The following is a 22,593-nucleotide window of genomic DNA, read 5'->3' as shown; positions in this document are numbered from 1 at the left end:
TGTCTTTAAGGATTATTACAACCATAGAAATAAAAAGTATTTTCTAATCCAATATTAACATTCTAAATAAGTTATTTCATTTTTTTAAGTGAAACTGAGATTAGGATTCCTAATCCCATTTAACAAATGTCATAGAAGTGATTTCTGATTGAACTAGTCCATTAGGTACCTATACATATAAAATATAATTGATTTTTAAATTTCTGTGAAATACATACATTAAGCTCTCTCATACTAATGAAACAGCTCTACGAATTGCCCATCCAAGTATAACCTAGGCTGGATGATAGATGTTCTTCAGCCACTTGGTTGCTCTAACATGGCTAGTTAAGACAAACTTTAATAGTGGCTTTATAGATCTCATTTAGGATACTCTCCAAGGTTTAGGACTTGATAAAGTCTGTAGTGCATCATTCATAAAGAGCATCCAACAGACTCCTCCATCTTTAGGGAATCCCTCTTCTACTTGGATTCTTCAGTGGACATCCTCCACAAGAGTAGCAAACACCTTTAAAAACACTTGTTTTTATTTGCCTCTTGTAATCAGACGGTCACCAACATTGATATATCTTTCAAAGAACATTGTTGAATTTCCAGATGTGAATGTTAGAGGAGAAAATTTTAGGTAGAATTTTGCTATATCAAATTAACTGTTTTGCTGTCAAACACAATGAGATCTTATATTCTTTCTACTTGTGTCAACTATATGACAGTAAAGATTTGGTTTGCTATAGAATATCATTTGTGAAAAGTCTCCTTATTCCTTTCTCAAAGATGACCTTGTTTTGTGTGTGTGTGTGTGTGTGTGTGTGTGTGTGTGTGTGTGTGTGTGTGTGTGTGTGTGTGTGTGTGTGTGTGTGTGTGTGTGTAGGTTTTTCATAAAAATGTTCACAAAGATGAGAAAATAAAGAGAAGACTAGTATTCATTAGTATTTTCTTGGTCAAACCATGATTCCAGAGCACCTATGATGAAACATGTTATCTAATACCCTCTTGGTACAGACTGAAATACATATATTTCTGGATATGGGCAATACAGGAATTTTTTTTTCAGTTATGCATATAGTATGTTTCATTTTTTTAAAATGAGCTGTGTAGAGAAAAAATTTTTAATTGAAAAAATTAAAATTCAATTTTAAAAATATTTTCCTGGTCACCTTACTTTGACAATAGTAAGGTCCAGTGTTTTTCCCCCAAAGCTTTGGTACTCTCCCCTCTTTCAGATATGTTGAAAATTCAGCTCCTCAATATTGTATCATCTCCAGAAAGGACCTCCCTGAATAAACTAAATCTAGTACATCTAGTTTTTTCCATCTTTGTTTTCTTTAGAGCCATTTCTACTTCTTCACGCAGCACATGAAGGCTGCAATGTTGAAACTAAATATGGAAGTTCTATTGTTACTGATGGAGAAAAGAGTTTAAAATATTTCCAGAGCTTTCCCACTTTTCATCTATTTGTTGTCCTTCCAGTTCTACCCTTAAATGCTCTTGGAGTGATCATAATTAGTTTGGTCTCTGCTACCAAATTTTTTGAAAAGTTGTTTTCCCCTCTGCTAATTTCTTCCTTTTTTAGGAGCTGATATTATCAATAAATATCTACTGCCTTCCCCCCCTACTAAATTTTTCAAATAAGCTTATAAATTACTGCTGTCCTTGGCTGCTATCTCATTCTGTTTAGCAAGGAGGATCAAGTGTTTGCTGGCTGAAATAATTTATAAGGCTCTTTTCGGTCTCTAGTGTGTCAATTTATTGGCACAGTTAAAACTTTTTTTAGGAAATAATGTCATTGTCTGTTCTTTTATCCATTTCCCATTCCTTGGTGTCAGTTTAAGTAGGTTAGGTTAGATTTGTCTCATTTGCATGCCATATCTTATTTTTATTATTTCTTTTAATTGGTACCAGTTTTGATCTTCACTCTAACAAGCTGGTGGTCTAATTACAGAGATGACAGATTCAGAACATGGACGTTCCATATCCACAATCAGGTATTTAACTGATCTTTTCATTTTCTGTGAGGTTATTTGGTGTATATCACATCCAGAGCCTTCTACTTCTTTCTCCTCATAGGCATGAGGCTTCTGTCAACAAATCTTTGGACTCTGTTTTATTCCTGAGCCACTCTGTTCCACCACATTTTCACCGTGCTCCTCCTTCCCACCTTTGCACTGAAATCAGAGTATTCATATATGGGGCATCTTTAAAGTCTTGGTGCAATTTTATGCTGCAAAAGTTTAAAAACCTTGGGACTACCCTATATACATTGACTTAATTTGGCTGGTTTATCTGAGCTACAATTAGTTACATGGTGACGTTTTGCATATGCTTTTCATGGATAATGCAACGAGATGACCAAATATTCTCAGATAATGACAATTCCTGTAGCCCTTAGACAAACAATAAAACCAACTTTCTCCTCATTACTTTCTTTGCCTCTCCAAGAAGAGCTTATGAGCTATCATCAGTACGTAAACTCTTCTATGGCACGAGTTGTCTGCTTTTCCTGTTTCCCCAGAACCTGGTATTATGCCTAGCACATAGTAGATACTTAAGAATTACTTGCTGAATGAGCCTTGTATTTAGCTGGCAACTCCTCTTTCGTCTTTGAGTTTCATTATAGCTGGAATGGCAAGCTTGATAATTCAGCTCTTCCAGGAGTTATGTTCTACTTGCAGTTCTTAGATAAGTTTCAAATTAGAATACAAATTATTAACATTCACAGGTAATCTAAAACGCATGATATTTAGGATCCTCTCCTTCTTTTACGCCCCTTTGCCACTATCATCACAAAATGCTGAATAGGGCCCCGTAGGGATGAGGTCACTTCTTGTTCTTTTGTTGCTGTGGTCAGAGAATTCATCACCAAGTGGTCATATCATCCACCAAGAGCCGATGATCCTCTTGATGCTTGCCCAGTCTGGTCAGACAACTGCAGAATAGTAGTTTTAAAACTAGTCAAAGCCTCTAATTTTAAAGGAAATTGAGGCACAGAGAGCTCAGAAGTAATTTGCCCAAGGTCACATAGGGAATAAATGACAGAACTGGGATTGTAAAATCTCTTGCCCTAGAAACTTCCATGGCAATTAACCTGTCCGGTGTGGTTTAGAACTGTGCTTGCCAATTCAATTCACTTGGCTACACCAGAAGAATAAGTTTCTTTGCAAAGTCTAGGTTTCTGTTACTTTAAGGCACATTCAAAGGCTTTCTTTTTATGTACTGTTGTTCAGTAATTTTTCAGTCATGTCCAACTGTTTGTGAGCCCATCTGAGGTTTTCTTGGCAAAAATATTGGAGTGTTTTGCTATTTCCTTCTCCAGATTTTACAGATGAGGAAACTGAGGCAAACAGGGTAAAGTGACCTGCCCAAGGTCACACAACTATTAAGTGTGTGAGGCCAGACTTGAACTCATAAAGAGGAGTATTCCTGACTCTAGGCCCAGCACTCTATCCACTGCACCATCTAGCTGCTCTTTTATGTATTACAGCTAGTCAAAAAATTACCAAAGTTTTTAAATTTCTCTAAACTCTGAAATTCCACTGTGGATGGAAGCCCAGTATTCAAGGCAGTTATCGGTACCAAGGAGAACCGAGGTTCAAAACAAGGAAGGTGGCCTCTTCCTTAATACCTCAAAGCTAAGTCAGGATCACAGGACTTTGTTATCATGTACCATTCTGTAGCCAAAGGGAGAAATGCTAAGATCAACTCCTGGGAGTCTCTTTTCTATTATATTCTCCCCTGCTCCCTTTTCTCCTGGTGCTTTGTTCTGGTTACACACTGGTTACACACTAGAAGTTCAATAAAGACCTAGAGAACCACAGAGCTAGAAAACACTCTGAAGACCTTAATGACTAGTGTTAAGAGCTCTTGCCATCAAGGCAAATGTAGTATTATTTCTGCCTATTCACTGAGCACTGGATTTAGTACTAGAGGTTCTGGGTCTAACTGGGTCTGCTCTCAAGTTGGCTATTTATTATTTCCCTTTTCTGGGTCCCTGAACTACATAATATTTAAGGTTCCTTCAAGTTTAGTAGAAAAAGAGAAAACTTGAGACCTTCCAAAGACAGTTCAAAAGTCCTTGTAAGCACCCTTCTAACAATAAAATCGCTCACCCTTCGAAGACTATCACCCTTTTGCCAGCAGCTGGGAAAGGGTTTGAAGGGTAAAGGAGGAAGAAGTCGCCTTCCAAAGGATCCAGCTTTCTGTGCTGAAAGTGTGTCCCCCATGTGCAGCCTTGACTGAAATGTTATTTTGTCCACTTGGCTCTTGGTCAGTTGTTACTACCACACTTGTCTAATTGCCCTCCCCAGAAGAGTGGCCTGGAGCCACAGGCACCAAGGTCTTTAGGACCATGGATTCATCTGTGAAGTTACAATCTCTTTGGCCCTAAAAACAAGAGCCAAGGGGAAAAAAAGCAAAAACAAAAATAAAAGAGAACCACAACAGAAAATCAACCTGTTATTATTGCACAGGCTGAAGGGAAGGGGCAGGAAGAGACAAAAAAGATGAGGATTTAGAGATTGAAGTCCTTACCTGCCAGTTTCAAATGCCAGGCCACCACCAAGACCAGAACTACATTCTGAATCAGACCCACTTTCTGTGTGCTTCCCAAAGCCGTTGGTGACTCCTGCCAAGGACGGACACACACACACATACACACACAAACACACAGTAAGCTATGGTGCATAAATTAAAATTCCCAACACATACCACTAGTTCAGGGCAGAGTGGAGGGAGATGGTAGCAGCTATTCAAGTGAGCTTAGTGACCAGGGCTACACTAATTCAGTGAATGAACATATCTTGGCAAGGTGAGGAATTTTTTTTTAAAGGCTGATGGTTTTGACCAGTAAACAGGAATTCTCATTTCCTCCCCAAAACATTTAGCCTCCTACATTTCACTTTAAAAAGAAGAACACGCTCTATATAGGCCATCATTTGAATGCAAAGAAAGGCAAAAACTGAAGCTTTCTCACCCTCATAATTCTCATTAGTCTAACCTCTGCTTCTCATTTAAAGCCTAGATGATCATGGGAGAGTTTTCTCTGCCCTTCTGGGAGTCCATCCTCCTTGCTTTTCCAGATGAACATTCATACCCCTATACAACACACTACTGGAAACAGTCAAGTCTCATTGTCTTGGGAGAAGGGCAGTCAGGAGTTAGGGAGAAGTTAGGAAAAGAACAGCCCTGAAATATCCTGCAAAGTTAGAAAGACACAGAAGATAGGTGATCCAACAAAACTAAATGTCCCAATACTACAATTATAATACACCTATCCTGGACTGAAAGCCAAAATTTCCTAGTTTTAATCCCAGTACTGGCAATTCATAGGATGGTTAAGTCCCTTCCTCTCTTCTCTCAATCTTGGTTGGTCCATCTGTGAAACAGAAAGAATACCTTAGCTTGTAGGGACCAGATTAAGTATGAATGAGGAGAGGTCTATTTATAGTAAGGAGCTCTTTAGGAGGAATTGAAATTTTTATCAAGTCATACCAGATCAAGAAAATGATCTTCATCTCAGTGGCTCAATCTGTCTGATAACAGAGCCTGAGGTAATTTCAGTGACAGGGTAATGAATAGGCATCCCCACAAGTTCTGGCAGACACACATCATTCATCTCTTAATTTATGGATAAAACACATGGCCAAAAGACTTAGGCTGTTATTTTTTGTCTGGCCATAACTGTGTCATCTTAGTAAAGTTCCTTAATAACTGTGCTTCTGTATCCTATCTGTTCGATGACAGTAATACTGGCAGTGCCCACTTCACAAGGTTCCATTGAGAATCAGGTATGTGTAATTCAAATATAAAGCATTATTACTCTTACTGCTACTATTCCCTGGCATATGTCAGGCTATAAAACGAGCAGATTCTAAAAATGTCACACTGCCTGTCACCCATGAGCATCCAGCGTCTCTGAGGATGGACATTAAATTTAATAACTAATCCCCTAAAGTCTGGACAAAGAAATGATAGGCACATTTGGAAGAGGAAGAAAAGAGGTGAAGGATATACCTGATGGGGAAATGGGAGTAAGGAGTAGGGAGACAGGACCCAAATCACCTCTTGAAGGATTTAAGAACATCTTTCACCCCTCCTCCCACCAAGACCTCAGCCTAAAAATCCAAGGCTTTCCCCAAATACCATCAAGCCTAAACTTTTCAAACTGACCTTTTAGGGCTTTCCTGGCTTTGAATTTCAGACCCAAGGCTTGTTCTCTTTCACCCTTAAGGGTCTTTTGCTGATAAGCTGAGGATGATAACATTTGTACTACCCTACCTTACGTGGGAGTGAGGAAAATGCTTGAACCTAAAAGTCCATTATATACCCTCAGGCTAAAACGGGACCTAGAAGTTGTGACTGGGTATGGCTGATTAAATCTCCAAAGACAAATTCCCTCCCCATTAGTAAGGAGAGAGGAAGGACCAAGAAAGTTCTGCTCCTATCCAAAAGGATAGAGAGAGACATAAAAGATCCAGAACCTGCCAATCAACTCCATTATCCAAGCAACAGCTCCCCCGTACAAGTATGAGTTAACATCACTACTCAGAACTATCCTATTTAGTCCACTCTTGCTGGAACTCTTTCCCAGTAGCCTACATTCTAATCAGTCCTGATTTCATCACTGTTTTCAGCACACAACCATGCTCACACTCACCCCCAAAAGCCTAAGAAGTACTCCACTCAGGCAAACACTACCCATCCATGGAGGCCCACCTCAAGCCTTACCTCCTCAACCAAGAACTCCCTAACTGCTCCACGCCATCTACCTCCTTTCACCAAGTACAACTGAACACCAAAGACATCTGCACTGCTCATTTGGCACACAATCATACACTGTCCTGTACCATCATCTTCATGTTCGTACATCTTGGCTACCAACAAGCTGTTAAGATTTGAGCTTCTATGTTATAAATGTGAACTTCTCAGTAGCCCCACTGTGTCTAGGTCAGCACTAGACACACATTAGGAAAGGAACAATTAACTGCCGGTTGGCTGACTGAATCTCTGGTTGCTAGTAGCTAATAACCAGTTTGGGTTACCTGACCCTCAAACAACTGGCTTCCACAGGGCTAATTAAGGAGGTAAGTGACTATTGGAGCATTCTAAGCCTGCCCCCAAGGATAGGAAAACTGGCCAGCTGGCAAGCAGAAGCAGACATCATGACACTCCTTATTCCCCGAAGCACAAGCAGCAGCAAGCGGAGCCACAGGTTAGGTCACCTGTCTCTTCCACATGCTGAGGGGACTTCTCCCCATCACTCTCGCTGCAACTCCTGCTTTGTGGTCGCTTCCGAGCTTGCCTCTCGCCGTCAGTGCTGGCTGGGGAGGCAGGCAGGTCTATCAGACTGTGGTCCTCTCCATTCTCAAGGGCCCCATCAGGGCTTCTTTGAAGTTTGACCCCATTCTTGGCCTTTTTGAAGAGGACAGAGGTGCGGCGGCCCACACCACTAAGGTGGGGCATGGTGGACATCTCGAGGGCTGGAAGGGACAGTCTGTTAAGGCCATTGTCACTCAGCAGGCACTGGAAGGGCTGGCTCCCTCGTTGTGACGGCACCTTGTCCAAGACCTCATCCTCCACCTTCCCATATTTTGAAAGCCTTATTGGGATTTTGCTCTCACTGATAGGTTTCAAGGTTGGAGGGTCCTGGAGGGAATCCAGATCAGACAAGGAAGGTGCTGGCCCAGTAGGCTCCAGAGTCGGGGGATGAGGAGGCTTGGTATCATCTGCTAGAAAGAAAAAGAATCTGCTTGAACATTTTAGAAAGAGTCACTCCCCCCCCCCCAAAAAAAAGAAAAAAGAAAAAAAAGCTTCAATTCATTAACCTAAAGGAATGAAAGCAAATGATTTCCTAAGACTTATCAAGCCTCAGAAATCATCCTAAAATACACTTAAAGGGAATGAGAAGGTATTATCAACTAAGCTGGTTGTAGTTCTGATATTACATAGTAAATTTCCTCTGATTTGATCCAAGCTTTCTTATCTGTGATTCCATCTTGCTTCAGACCACCCAAGTGAGGGAAGGAGGAGGAGCGTTAAAGATCCCTGTTTTACAGATGCTGAAACACATTTAAGTGACTCGTCCAGGATCACAATGAAAGACAGTGGAATCAAAACTGGAGCCTCTTGACTCCCAAGTCCAAACTATATCACTAAGCTTCAGGCTACTCCTCTATCATTCTCTCTGCCACATCTCAGATCTAATGGGACCTTTCTCCTAAGTTTGACCCCTGCCCATCTGAGACGGCACCAAACCCCAAAGAACAACTAAAGTTCATCATGCCAATTCATCCAGCTCCTGAGTAACAAACACTCTCAAAACCCAACTTCAGATTGAATCCCCAGTTGTGCTACCAAGACACCGCTCCCAACTGGGGAAAAGAAATGAAAGCAGTTCTATTCACTAAATATCTAAAGTCTCTAAGCACAATCTTCCTGGAAGTAAATGGCAAATCAGACTCTTCTTCTGGATGTAAATCCTATAGAGGATCACATTTCCAAGGAACCTGGAGACAGACCATATAGCCCAGCCTCCTCATTTTACAGAGAAAGTAGCAGAAGCCCAAAGAAGAGAAATGACTTGTCCAGGTCCCAGAGCAGGTCAGTGGCATAGCTAGGATTAGAATTCTGGTGTCCTGACTTAGAAACCACAGGACTGCAGGTTTAGAACTTCAAAGGACCTTCAAAGGATCTAGAACAAACTATGCATTTTACAGATGAGAACACTGAGGCCCAGAGAGAGACATCCAAGATCACACCAAGTTCTAAGCAGCAGAGGTGAGACTGGAGCGCGTTCCTTCTGACAATGAATCCAGCATGCTTCCTGCCCCAACCTCTCTGCACTGTGCTGAGCTTCTCACAAGCTTCTTACCTCCACATCAAAATCTGTTCTCAGATCCTTGATACACACTAAGGTAACTATTACTAACAGCTTCAGATAGTACTCTGCCAGGGGTCCTGGCAATTCAACTGGTGTGAGAGTCTCAAGACACAAAAATGAGACTCTAACAGTGGGCTCACAGGCATCCACCCACCAGCTGGGAAACAGTAGGGAGTTGTCTGGGCCTTCCCTGCCAGAAACCATAACACTTGGCCCTGCCTGTGCACACCTCTCACCTTTCTCCCCATCCTCCTCTTCCTCTCCATGCAGGGCCTTCTCCACCACGTCCACCTCCTCCCGGGGCCCTGGTGGCAACTCCCCATTGGGCATCATCTTGTTTGGCTGCTGCTGTGCTAGCTTTTGCCGGAGGGTGTTGATCTCCCGCCGCAGCAGGCGAACACGGCGGGTCCGAGCCCCACTGGATCGCATCGTGCTCACCAGGTCCAGCTTCTCCAGAAGCTCCTTCAGCTGCACCTCCAGGGATAGGTGAGCCCGGTTCTCTGGGAGGAGGATGTTGTCCACTGCCAGGGAGAAGGGAGGACAGAGGGGGCTGAAGGACCAGCACGGCCGAGGGCAAGGGGAAGGAGCTGAGTCCTCTGGATGAAATACACTTTCCTGAAATGCCTGGGACCGGAGCTTCTAGCAGAGTCACTGTAGAGCCTCAGCCCTGGCAATACCACTGCACAGAGGGGAGCCAATTGGGCAAGATCAGAATGTGGGAAGCATCTGCAGGAAGCAGCTCACAGTCAAGAATGGGCTTCTTGGAAGGGGTCAGAGGCAGAAATTCCCTTGCCTGGGTGACTGTCTGGCTGCTACAGCAGAGCAGAAAGCCCTGAGGATCAATGCTCTGAGCTCAGGTGATTCAGTGTTTCTGTTACCAACCTACTCACCCCCAGAAAGACCGACAGATACCAGCATGCAAGCCCCGTCCACCAACCACAGAGGGGAGGGGAAGCCCAGGAGGAGGAGAAGCCTTAGGAGAGGCTCCAGCTCCCTAAGCCAGTTTTCCAAAGTATTCCTGCTATCCCTGTACCTTTTGAAATGAGCTAAGTGCATTGAGCTTTCGGTCTTGAAGAGGTTCCTGTTCTGCAAAGGGCAAGCCCTAGCCAGGGCCCTCCCCACCCTGAAACCAAGATACACAGTGTATATAACCAGTTCTGCTTCCCCCACATATGCCCCATCACCCTACCGGCTTTCACTGTTCCAAAGAACCTTCTCTGGCCCTCTAGCTCTGCCAGTGGTAGCCCTGCCCAGCCCAAATGCTCAGCCACTAGCTTCCCCACCACCCCAAGCTTCTCACCGTCCTCCCAGGAGAAGCGATAAAAGTCCTCCATTTTGGGTGACTCAGGTAGGTGGGTTCCCACCTCATGGTCATAGCCGATGTTCTCTGCCTGCCGCCGGGCATGCCGTAGGACAGCCCCTCCCAAGTCCCTCAAGCGGACAGCTGCTCGGTGGAAAATTGTGTCTTTAGCATTGTACTTCATACAGTTGGTAACTATAAGGTTAAAGTCCTCCTCAAATTCCTCCAGGGTATGGTACAGATGGGACTCCAGCTTCAGCCTCATGGTGGAAAAATCCATTGGCTTGGATATGAATTCCAGGTAATCTGGAACCTAAACATATAAAACCTGTACAATTACAAAAACCATTTACTAGCCAAACAGAGTGCACCCTTCAGCGGCACTCTTAGCTGCCCCTTCCACTTGGCCCTGCTAAACTTACAGGCAGCTCCTTACTCCAGCCCTTCTAAACCTCACCCTTACTCCCACCACCACCACAGGGACCCCATCATTCAACCCATCCCACTCTCAGTTGTCTACTGTGTGACCATTCACCAGGGTACCAACTCCTCACCCTCCTGAAAAACAGTCCTGCCCTGCCCGTTCCCTACCTATCCCATCTAACCTACCCCAAGGCTCCTTTGAAACTATGTGGCTCAGACCTGAAGCTCTCTTTAAGTATTAGGATTTGTCCCAGTAGTGGCACTACCACTGACAGGGGCAAGGTGCTCGTGGTGGTGGCAAGGAAAAAACTTGCCTCACTCAGGTTGACAGGTTCAGCAAAGATCTGGGCAGGATCTTTCTCCTGTAGAAGATCCAGAGTTGTGCGCAACAAGACGTTGAAAGGAGTCAGCTCCAACTCCATTGCGGCCTGCTGGACCTTGACCTAAGAAGTTCAGAGGAAAGGGGAAAAGGTGATGAGCAGGAATTTGAATGCTCTCCCCCAAACCTCCCTCCCCTCCACAACACCACAAACACTTATTCTTAAGATAGCTGTGTCATCAACTGTGACAGGGCTGGCAGGGCACAGCACAGCTTGAAAATGAGACCTTGTCCTGCTGCCCATGCCAAACAAGGGCTGCTTCCTGCTCTCCCCTTCTTAACCAGAGGTGGGGAGCAGTGATTACAGATGACCGAGAGTACGTATGTAAGGAGCCTCATGAAGGATTAGTATGGCTGGTGCAAACCCAATGGTAAAAGTTCCAATTTGTTCTTCCCACTTTCAGAAACTGAACCCAGGCTGTGCTGTCTAGTCTAAGAGGTACACACTTGTTGCTGCAGCTCTCAGTCATGGCCAGAGGCTCTCTCTTGAAAGAGGTCTGGCTGCCCCTCTGGGCCCTGCTGAGCCCCTGTGGCTGTTGGGCTGATCTAAACACAGCCTCAAATTAAGAGATGAAAAGTGTTGTATCCCTGTAATGGCAAGGGAATTTGAAGATGTTCCCTGCCCCTTAATAGACGCATGTGACCTGCTTTGAGCTCTGGCCAAGCTCACAGCCTGAGTTACATGGAGCCAATGGTGGGAGGAGCTTGCTGAAGAGGTGGACACAGGAAGAGAGAGTGAGGTGGAGCTGAGAGAGGAAGCAGAGTTGAGGCAGAGCAGCTAGCATGAGGGAGAGAGGGAGTGATTTTGCCTAAGGGAACTTGTTTGTGGGGAGGCCTGAAGGAAGGCAACCTTGGGGATGGCCAAGTACAGGTTTCATGCTATCTTTATTCGTAATGTGTACAAACTTTGTTACCACCGTGGTGGAACTGGCTTTCTGGTATCTGAATAAATATCTTGGCTTCAGCTTAGAGGAAGAGAGTTTATATTTTGTGAATTTATCCTGGAAATACACAGGCATATCCATAGTGGCTGCTGTGGGTATCGAACTGGCCTTACAGCCCCCTCTGCCTCTGCAGCACAGCGGGGCCACTTGTAATGCTTCTACAACCAAAGAGACCAGCTTCTGAACTGTCATCTTTTGTCCAGAGGATTGGAGAACACCTAAGCACCCTGGAGGTTACCGAACAGGATAAGACAGTTCCCTACTATTGAGGAGCTCTGAATTTCAAGGACCATTAAGTAACAAACAATGAATTGACAAGTGAATAACACAGACAGCGGGTGCTACAAAAATCTGAATGGACCATAGATCTCAGACTGGGGGTGGGGAGGAGGGGAACTAGTTTGGAGCACCTGTGGGTCCAGGCCTGTGCCTAAATATACGGAAGGATCACTACATATAGTGCATGCACAGGGCAAGAATGTTACTCATACCACAATCTTGACAACTCTAGAGCAAGAAGGAAAGACCAATACACAAACCACACATGTGGTAAAACCAGGCGTTTGAGGAAGGAGTGGGCTCACTATTCCTAGCTGTCTTCCAGCCAAGGTTGAATAGTCTCTTGTTGGATTCTGATTGCACTCAACAACCTTTCAGATTCAGTGATTCTCTGCTCTTGGCTTTCCCTTACACCAACATTTGGCCAAGAATCTTAGGGGAAAGAAGGAGTTTCCTCTTACCTGCTCCCTCTTAAGCTTCTCTCTCTTTCGGATCAGCTCAATCAGCAGCCGTGCCCGCTCTAGGTCATGACGAAGCTTCTGCCAGTACTTAAGCTCTTCCTTTACGGCACTGGTTTTCTCGTCCTGTTCCTTCTAGGAAGCAAAGGTAGGAGCTGGGGGGGTACGTGGGAAACACGCACCTTCTGTAGACATCAGCCTCCTCCCTAGGCCTTGGCAAAAAAATTTCCTTTTCATTTCCTTCCCATCCTCTATATTTGGCTATAGTCAATGTCAAAAACTTCAATTCTAGCCGAATGGAAAGTCACCTCATGCCTAAAGACAGCTCAGTGCTTTTGCTGTGGCAACAGCCCACTATGATGAGACCACCAAGGGGAAGCTGTGTCATTAATGTGGGCAAGGGAGATGGGGAGACTATTTCCCCAAGTGGGGAATTAAGACTACATCTTTTTCCTACAAGCAGGTATTAAGCACCTTAGGGGTTTTTTGTGGGGAGGGGAGAGAAAGAAGGGGTATAGGATGCTATGAAAGAATTATCAGAGAAGGTTGAGATTCATCAAGGAAGGCTTCCTAGACCCAATGAGCTAACTCTTTTAGAGTGACAATAGACATGAAATTGCAAAAGAAATGACTAGATAAGGGGTTTGCAATTAGGAACAAAGGATGAGGTTGAAAAGGGCTAGGAACCAGATGATACAGAGGACTTTGAATGTCAGGTTGAGGTGTTAGTGTAGAATAGCAGACAAAGCACTGAACTCAAAGAGTCAAAGGACCCGATCATTGGATCAGAGTTCATTATAATTCTGATCAAGTCATTTTTCTCTTCTCTGGGTCTTACAAGATGGTTTTGAGAATCCCTTCCAGCTCCAACATTCCAGAATATTCTGACATGCAAGTAGCCTTTCTAGATTCTGAGCAGGGGATGGTGAATATGATTCCTAAAGAAGTCCATGGCAGCTACGTTTAAGGCTCCCCTTAAGTAGCAAAGAACCTGAAATTAAAGACACCTCTAAAAAGCCACTATAGTAATGATAAGAAGGCCTTGGAATGGGGATGGAGATTGAAAGAATGGAAATGAACAGACAAACCTAACATATGTTATAGAGGAATCAATTAAATTTAGTGAATGACTAGATATGAGGGAAGCCCATGCAGAGAAGAATAATGAAAGAAAGCCAATCAAAAAGGCACTGGCGTAGGGGGAAGAGTGCTGGATATACAGGGATGAGTCAGGAGTTCAGATTCCAATTCTGATTCTTGCAACCTATGTGATCTTAGGTAAATCACTTAATTCCTGATCTGTAAAATTAGGAAATTCCCCTAGGTGATCTGCAAGGGCCCTTACAACCCCAGATGAATCGTCTGATAACCTACTATGAGAATTCAGTACAGTGAAGAGGGGCCTTGATGGGGATGGGAAAGTTGAGATGAGGTACTGAATCACTGGGGAAGGGGAACAATTGTGAGGAATTCAATTTTCAAAAAAGTCTACAGGGATAAGTAACAGTGGAAAGAAATATCCTGCAGTAAACTGGTGATAATGGGATAATAAAGGGAACAGAAGGTCAGGGATGGGAAGGTGGCAGAATGTGGAGTCCCAAAAATATAATGTGAATGAGATTGTTGAGCCAAAGAGGATTAGGAAGAAGAAAGAAGGAACAAGTGAATGCACAGTAAAAAGAATCATCAATAAAAGGAGTTGTCACGGAGGTGGGAGAATCAGATGATCATATTACAGCAGCTGAGGAAGAAATGGCAAAATAGTATCAAATAAAGCTATGAGTTCAAGAAGAATGAAGATTAGAGTATCCAAAGAAAGGGGTCATTGTGATCAGAGTGGAAGTAAGAGGCTAGACTGAAAGGTCCTAAAGGAGAGCTTAAACCTAGATGAGTGTGGCTGCAAATGAAAACAAACACTCCAGCAACTGGAGGGGGCAGTAGAGTCAATGAAAGTTTCTTCAACTTAGGAGACAGGCACATATAAAGGCTTAAGGCAGGGATTCTCCAGCTCAGACCCTTTTAGCTTTTCAGTAAAGATTTCTCCCACCATGAAATATGAATGAAAAAACATTATGGAGTTTTTCATATATGTTCACATGAAAATATAAAATAAAGTGATTAATTTTTCCTTTCCAGGGGTATGTCAAAAATTGTGTAACCTCATTCAATGGCAATCAATTTGGAGTTTTAAAAATATTGCAAAAGGATAAATTATTTGCCAAACACTACCTGTACCCTTGCCGGAGAGCACACATATCATCCTGAGCCTAGGAGAAGGAATAAGTAAAAAGGGAAAACCTATGACATTGTGAAGGAATGACAAGACTCCATTCAAGTCCGTTTTATTTCTCTCCTCTCCCTAAAGTTTCCAAGCTCAATGTCCTATTCCTATTTCTGCTGCCTTATCTGATCTACTGAGCTCAGCTTTGGTCCTGCCCTTGAAGCTTATCCCCCAAACCTGCCATAGCCCCGGGGAGGCTGCTGCCAGGTGGAAGCAGTAGCTATATAGTTGCCTGGGTAATAGTACAAACCAATCAAACTCATAATTACTGGCCATGAGTTCCTGGGCCAAAAAGAGCCTACCCTTGAAGTCTACCACACCTCAAGCAGTGTGGGACTGGTCACACATGCCACCCACCACCACCACCACCATGTACCTAGGCGGTCTTCCATTCTTGGCCTCAGCCCCTCACCCACCTGCTCGGCATTTCTTTGAGACTGAAGATGGGAGTGTAGGCGCCGGATGAGAGGAACACCATTCCTTGCCTGTCTTTTCAACAGCCAGTAGTTATGAAGCCGCTGCATGAATTGGGTCTTCCTCTGCAGGGAGAGACCACTACAGATCTTGTTCAACCTTGGGGAGAGTAGGGACGGGGAACAGAAAGCAAGACAGGTCAGTATTCAGTCAGAGGAGAGTCTGGGTCACAGCAACCAAGTCCCCATCCTGACCTTAGTCTCCTCTTCTAGAGCTAGTGGAGCAGGGACAAGAAGAAAGTTGTCGAGTTGCCAAATACTTCACTATAGAGAAAAACTTAAAATGGTCAGAGTTCAGCATCTTGGATTTCTACTACCAGCCTTCGACCCAACCCCTCCCAGTTTCCCACATTGGAAGCACATTGTGCTCAGCTATTGATCCTTTGTACACACAGTGTCTAATTATGAGATGCTTCATAGACACTTGCCAAGTCCCTGCATGTCCCCACATCCCTGAAGAATGTAGCCAAAGGAAATAAGAGGTAGAGTGAACCATAAAAAATATCAGCCCTATTTATGACTCGCTCTTGTTAATGGCACAAAATACAAGAACTCCTCATATTATATAACACTTTAAAATTTAAGGAAGTTCTTTCCTCAGAACAACCCTATAAGATAGGTTGTGTAAGTATTCACATCCTCAGGATAATAATGGATTGAAGAGGTTATCTGATGTATGCAGGTGTCAGAGTCAGGATTTAAACCCACATCCACGGATTCCAAGTCCAGCATTCTTTTTCCGATACTATGTCTCATAAGAAAGGAAAACTGAAGTTCTGTACCAGGGGTATTCAGGGGGCTAAGTGTGACCCCCTCAGAGATATCATAATGTTTGGGGTTCTTATTGAAAACCTTAGAGTCACAAGGATTTTGCCTAACTTTGATCTGGTAAAAATAACTGACATCTAAAAGCATATTAGTGTGACACTAGAAAGCTAATTAAGGTCCTTCATTCTTCCACAAATGAAAAGCCTAAGTCCCAGAATCCAGGTTCAAGCTAATAAAGCTCAGCAGAAGACTACTGACCTAGAGCAAGCCAGGCCTCCTAAAATCAAGAATAAGGTGGCCAAAAAGGAGCATTTTCATAGGTCTAAAAAAGGGCAAAGAGCTTTCTTTCATCCAGCCATTTCCCCACTCTATAACCAAAACCTATCATGGAACAAAAAAAAAAAAATTGATATCTAAACCCCTTTCAGTAACAGGCTTTAGTAAATATTCGGACCACTCCAACTCTGCAAATTGCAGCAATTTCTACTCTTAATCTCACTCTTTCTGAACCAGTTTGCCCACAAGGATCCCAAAAGAATTGAGGTGGAGGAAACTGCTCAAATCAAAGAGGTGACAAAAAACTCTGGAAATATGGACTAAGGTCTGATCCTGCTCACCCCAGTACTGATTTCAACATGAAGCAGATGTGGGCCCAAAAAGAGTAAGACAGGGCACAAGCCAAAATTCTGTTAGGATACAACATAAACCTTGAGTAAATCCCTTTCTCTCCAGCTGTACCCCACTGGGCATGTGTTCCACTCCAGTGTACTGTGTTACTGGCAAACACCTTAAATGGCTTAATTCTTTCTTCTTCCCATCATCACATTCTCCCTACACCTTTCTATGAAAAAATGTGATCACTCAATAGACCAGCGGACTAGAATTAGAAGACCTAGATATCTGAGAAATAGGCTGGCTCTGACACTAAATGAGTTGTGGTCTTGGGCAGGTCATTCTTGCCTAGAAGATTTCTAAGACCCTTCTACGTTGTATATTCTTTCTTAAGGCTCACCTTCTCCAGGAAAACTTCCCTAATTCATCACCCTCTCTCCAAAACTGCGTTTCTTCTCATGAATCCAAGAACATGCCCATTACCATGGACAGTTCTGTTTGATTACTTAGTGTACATTAGACTATATCTGATTTAATAGAACTGGAGGCGTGTGGTCAGATATATCTGCATATCCAGAAGCCTATCCATTTTTCAAGAACTTTAAGTCCACAAGGATATGTCTTTTCCTTTCCCTAACTCTCCAAGGTGACTGAATAAGGGTCCCCAGAGAAAGGTTCCTTGGTCTACTTTCCTGCCTGGCCTGGTGGCTATGGCTCACCTGCAGGATGGGATTTGTGTTATAGTCACTAGGGGCGCTGTTGCAGGTGAATCCCTCGATGGGTCCTCTGATTCCTTCTTGATCTTCTGCTTTACTTTCATTTTGTTCTTCTTTAGGGAAGTCTTCAGGGCACTGCTTACTGGGACCTTGCTTTCTTCTTCTCCTCCTCCCTCCTTTGCCTCATCTTCTTCCCCACCTTCACTGGAGACAGCAGAGAGGACATCCTTCTTCACAGTGCCTGGGGGGGAGTGGGCTTCACAGAAGGCTGTTTTGCGCACTGTGAAAGTGGTACCATTTAGGCTGGTTTCTCTCATAGGCTCTATCTTCATAAACAACCCAGCCCGCTGGGCACATGTCACATGAAAGGCTGTGTAGCAATTCACCTTGTGGCACTGGATAGCAGCACCTAGGCCCTTCTGCTTACAAATGTAGCAGGTCAGTTTCCATCGAGCTGGTGGGATATTGTCAATACCCTCAATAGGCTCCAGAAACACGGTATTAGCAAAACAGACCTCAGGGATCCAGATGGCACACACCACATGAGCCCAGTGCCCATCACTGGTCTGCTTGAAGGCTCCACCTTTGTTGGGGCAAAGAACACAGTCCACAGGACGGGAAGGGGACTGCAAGCAGCATCGGCAAAGCCACTGTCCCTCTGGAATGTAGGGGACCCCGTAGCACTCCTGGTGCACAGCCAGGTTGCAAATGTCACAGAAGAGGATGACGTTACTGTTGTGACATTCATCATCCATACAGACACAGCAGAAAGCATCTTCATCAATAAGGGTCTGCTGAGCCCCACTACTTCGGCTCTCTAAATAGGATTCCTTTTCTAGTCTATCTACCAGCAACTCAAATGTGTCAGCAGAGATGGTCCCATGGCCATCCACCAGTCTCTTCTCATTCACCATGTCTAACCAGGCCAGGTCCTCCTCATCCATGTCATATTCCACATCTGCATCCAAGTCCTCTGGTGGCTTCTCGATGTAGCGGTAGTAAGCAGCAGGGAGGGGTGGTGCATCTGGCTGGCTGCAAGAGTCAACCACTCGGAAGCTGGGCTGAGGCAGGTGGAAGGAGGTGCCTGGGGCATGCTTGGAGCAGGACTCCTTTTTCTTGCCTTTTGAGGAGGTTTTCTTGGACTTGCCAGGAAATAGAGGCTGCTCACTGTTTTCTTTGTTGCTATTACATTCGGTGATGTCCTGAGCTGTCAGTTCATCCTCAGTGATGATCTTCAGAGGGTCATAGATGCTGATTCGGTGTAGTCGTCCATCAATGTCCACCTCCACAATCCGCTGTGCCTGGGCATAAGTTAGTGTCTCTCGAGTTGGGGAACACTTGAGGCTATAAGGGGATGGAGAACGTCTGCCTTCGGCATTCTGCCGGGATCTCCTTCGAGGCTTCCTCATGTTACTTGCAGTCCAAATAAGTAAGTCTGGGAGTGAAAAAAGCCTAAGAGAAAAAGTCAAGGAAAAAACGTAAGCTGATAGATGGGGGAACACAAGTAGCACAAAGTAGCTAATCCAAACATACAATGGGAAAATATTCCTTTAAGAGACCAAAAAGACCAGCGCTTCATGTGTCTCCACTTAGCATTAAAATAGTTGTGTATATTTACATTATTATTGTTTTATTTTGGATCAAACCTGTGATATAATTGGTTTAGGGAACTACTAGTGATGAAAAATCCTCTACCAATGCAAATCAGCACCTGTTCTGAAATTTATAGTGTTAAGAGTTAGTTGCGGACAGCACTAAGTCAAGTCACTTGTCTGGAAGGGTAAGTTAGAGGTAGGGCTTAAACTCAAGCCTCTCTTACTAAGGCCAGCTCTATCCACTACACCAGGTTCCTCTAACGTTTCTATGAACATTTTGAGGCTTACAAGTTGCTTTTCTCACAACAGTCCTATAAGATAAATAGCACAAGAATTATCTTTATTTTACAAAAGAAGAAAAAGATCTAGGGTTCAAATCAAAGCTTATCTATTCCAAGTTCAACATATTAACCTTTCACAGGTACCTACAGCACCCTGTTACCCCCAGAGTTATGACGCAGGGGTCGCATCACACCTATGGTTAAATATGTATCCCATCTTGGTTCAGACTTCAAACTGTACACACACAGCATCTGAACTATGTAACAGCTCTTCAAAGAAACCCTGAAAACTATAGGACAGGCCTTAGTAAAAGAATCAAGAAAATAACCTAAAATAGTCAAATCTTTAGAATGCTTAAAATCAGCCATCTCTGGAAGAACTGGAAACTCAAAGAAATCCCCATTCTGAATCAGAAACTAGCAAAGAATTAAAATGCCCTTACCAAACCTTATAACCTGAAAAGATGCTCCCTTCCAAAAGACATACACTGTTCTAAACTCATACAGCGCTGAGAACTATTGTCTGCACAATGGCTTTGAAGTTTTCCCTTAGAGGTTTTTGGAGGGAGCTACAATTGCTGACAAGGAAATTCTTGGCTCTCCCGCTAGTACCTACAAGCAACAATATTCCCGGAAAATAGAACCTACAGAACAAACTGACCTGAGTTGGCAACAGTAAAACAATGGGGTAACAGGTGCTTCTACCTGTATTATATATCTCATATATGAAATGTAAATAACAATTATTATTAGTCCCTTCATGATTTAAAGTATAACAGACATCTATTATAATGCCACCATGGCAAAATTAAGGCAGATTAATAAGCCATATTATCCACATCTGTGCAGTGGGGTGGCCACTATCAAAATGAAAATCATCCAGAAGCCATTATTCTGGAAAGGGAGTGGGATAAGGAGTTTAAAAAGTTCTACTTCTACACTCTGCTTCTATTAATTTCTCATATGAATTTGAACAAGTGACTTTTTCTCTTCGTGCCTCAGTTTTTTCCTCTATAAGATATAATAATAGTGATAATACTTTCCTCTCTAGTGCTAAAGGAGTTAATGGATATAAAATTGCCTTGAAAAGTATAAAGCACCAATTAAACATTAGTTTATTATCCTTAATAAGATGTAATTAGTATCCAATCCCAACAGCAGTCCAAGACACAAGTAACATCGCAGTAGCTGAGAGGCCTTAAACATGCCACATGCTTACAGGGCAACCTGTGCCACAGGATGTTGCTGTCAGCCTGACCACGTTGCCAAATACTCTGAAGTCCTGCTTCTTTTACCCACCACCCAAAAACATGACAAGTTTTCTCAGCTACTTGGGGGGGAGGGGGTGGAAGAAAGAGGGGGAGAGAAAGGTAAGGAGGGAGGGGGGGAAGGACTGGGGAGGGTCTCATTCAGCATAATTCCCTCCCAGGCTTTTCCAGTCAAATACTCCACCCATTCAACAGCTTGGCAAGGTTCAATGCAAAGGGGGAGGGGAGGTGGAAGCACTTGAGTTTGGAGCCCCAAGACAGGGGTTCTAAATAGAACCAGTCAATTACGTGACCAATCGCTGAAGCTCCAGCGGCCTCAGTTTCCTGGTCAGTAAGACGGGGAGATTTAACTCGCTGGCCCCTTAAGTCCCTCCTGGCAACAGGGCTCAAGTCGAAGCTCCCCGCCCTCAAGAAGCTTACAATTCAGCTGCAGCTTAGCCAGAGGTCTGTCAGCCCCACCAGCCTGCCCCAATGGTCCTCCACCCTGGCAGGGCATGGCCACCCTCAGGCCTCACATGCCACCTGCTCCTGCAAGCCTTGCACTTAGTGGGTGCAGAATGGAGACCCCCGAGACCTGGCACTTCCATCACACAGGTTAAGTCTCAGCTGAGCCCTGCCCCTTTAAGAGGACGCTTCTTCGAGAAGAATCTTTAACCCTTTGGGAAAGGGGAGAAAAGTCGAGAGGGAAACAATATCTCCTCGCAAAGAGAGGTAAGGGGAGGGAGGATGAGAAGAGAAAGATATCTGGAGAGGGACAGACAGAAGAGACAGACCGATAAAGCGAGGGAGAGGAGCTGCAGCCCTATTGGCTAATCGGCCTGCCAATCCCGGAAGCCCGGGGCCAAGGGCCGAGAGGAGGCGGGACCGTTCTCCGCAACCTCCAATCGGAGGGCGCGGCGGGGGCGGGGCTGGAGCGGCGGGGGCAGGGCTCTCCCGCTCAGCCGCCAGGACTAGGGGAGACAAGATGGCGGCGGCGGCGGGAGGGGGGTCCCGCTCCTCAGCTTTGACTCCCTCCCCCCCAGCCCGCTCGGGCCTCCGCCGCCTCCGCCCCTGGGGAGGAGTCATACGGTTCCGCCGCCGCTACCGCCACCACCGCCGCCGCCGCCGCCCGGAGCGGGAAGCCTCCTCCCTCTCTGGGGGCCCCTCCCCTCCGCTCCCCTCCCCCGGCCGCCCGGGCCCCGTTGCCCCCGCCCCCGCCCGGGCCCGTGGCCCCCGTTACCTCAGCCCGACCTGGCCGCTCGGGGGCCCCTCGGCGGGGAAGCAGCGGCCTCCCGCTCCCCACCTCCTCCGCGTCCTCCGCGCTGGCCCCCGCGGCGGCCGCTGCTCCCCGGGGGAGGGAGGGGAAGGGAAGGGAAGGGGAGGAGAGGGACGGGAGCCGGAGCCGCCGCCGCCGCCGCTGCTGCCGCCACGGAGCCCGGCCAGGGGAGGCAGCGCGGGGGGAGGGATCAGCCCCCAGGCAGGACCCGCCCCTCCGGCCTCCCCCCGCCGCTGCCGCCGCCGCCCCTGCTCCCACTCCCTCCCTCTCTCCCCGCCCGCGCCGCCGCCGAAAAAGCGGAAAAAAACCCACACTCGCCCTCCCGGGAGAGAGGGAGCCGCGGCCGCCGGAGCCGGAGCAGCCCCGTCACCGTCACCGCCGCCGCCGCCGCCACGGGGGCACGGTCCTCCCCTCAGCCTCACGGTGGCGGTGCGGACACCATGGCGGGGAAGGGAGGGGGCAGCCTGCGCGCCTCCGGGCCTCCCTCCGCGCCCCTCCCTCCGCGCTGCGGGGAGCCGGGGGCGGCTGCCTGGGGTCGGGGGCGGCCTCGGCCGGAGGGGCTCAGCCCCGCCCCCGCGCCTCCGCAGGTGGAGGTGGCCGAGGGGCCGCGCCAAGTCCTGGCTGACCTTGGCCGTGTAGCTTCCCCTCTCCGGGCCTCAGTTTCTTCATCTGTAAGATGAACAGGT

General features: G+C 45.7%; 1 protein-coding gene across 9 annotated transcripts in view; it reads right to left on the bottom strand.

Annotated features, from left to right (window-relative positions):
* The window catches only part of BRPF3 (bromodomain and PHD finger containing 3), a 34,082-nt gene extending 11,785 nt beyond the window's left edge, over positions 1 to 22,297 (bottom strand). For 2 of the 9 annotated variants that reach the window (XM_072641899.1, XM_072641907.1), the window contains exons 1-9: positions 21,872 to 21,998; positions 17,512 to 18,960; positions 15,356 to 15,512; positions 12,662 to 12,793; positions 10,913 to 11,041; positions 10,176 to 10,488; positions 9,112 to 9,396; positions 7,218 to 7,724; positions 4,528 to 4,621 (exon numbers count right to left, since the gene is read on the bottom strand). In XM_072641899.1, coding sequence (XP_072498000.1) covers positions 4,528 to 4,621; positions 7,218 to 7,724; positions 9,112 to 9,396; positions 10,176 to 10,488; positions 10,913 to 11,041; positions 12,662 to 12,793; positions 15,356 to 15,512; positions 17,512 to 18,917 — 3,023 coding nt within the window. In that variant the 5' untranslated portion in view covers positions 18,918 to 18,960; positions 21,872 to 21,998. Of the gene's footprint in view, positions 1 to 4,527; positions 4,622 to 7,217; positions 7,725 to 9,111; positions 9,397 to 10,175; positions 10,489 to 10,912; positions 11,042 to 12,661; positions 12,794 to 15,355; positions 15,513 to 17,511; positions 18,961 to 21,871; positions 21,999 to 22,219 lie in introns of those variants that run through there. The other 7 variants (XM_072641901.1, XM_072641902.1, XM_072641903.1 and 4 more) reach the window with 7 other exon arrangements.
* Positions 22,298 to 22,593: the final 296 nt, after the last annotated feature.

This window comes from Notamacropus eugenii, chromosome 2 (genome assembly GCF_028372415.1).
Source record: "Notamacropus eugenii isolate mMacEug1 chromosome 2, mMacEug1.pri_v2, whole genome shotgun sequence".
NCBI classification, from domain to species: domain Eukaryota; kingdom Metazoa; phylum Chordata; class Mammalia; order Diprotodontia; family Macropodidae; genus Notamacropus; species Notamacropus eugenii.
This window is presented reverse-complemented; position numbering and strand designations above follow the sequence as displayed.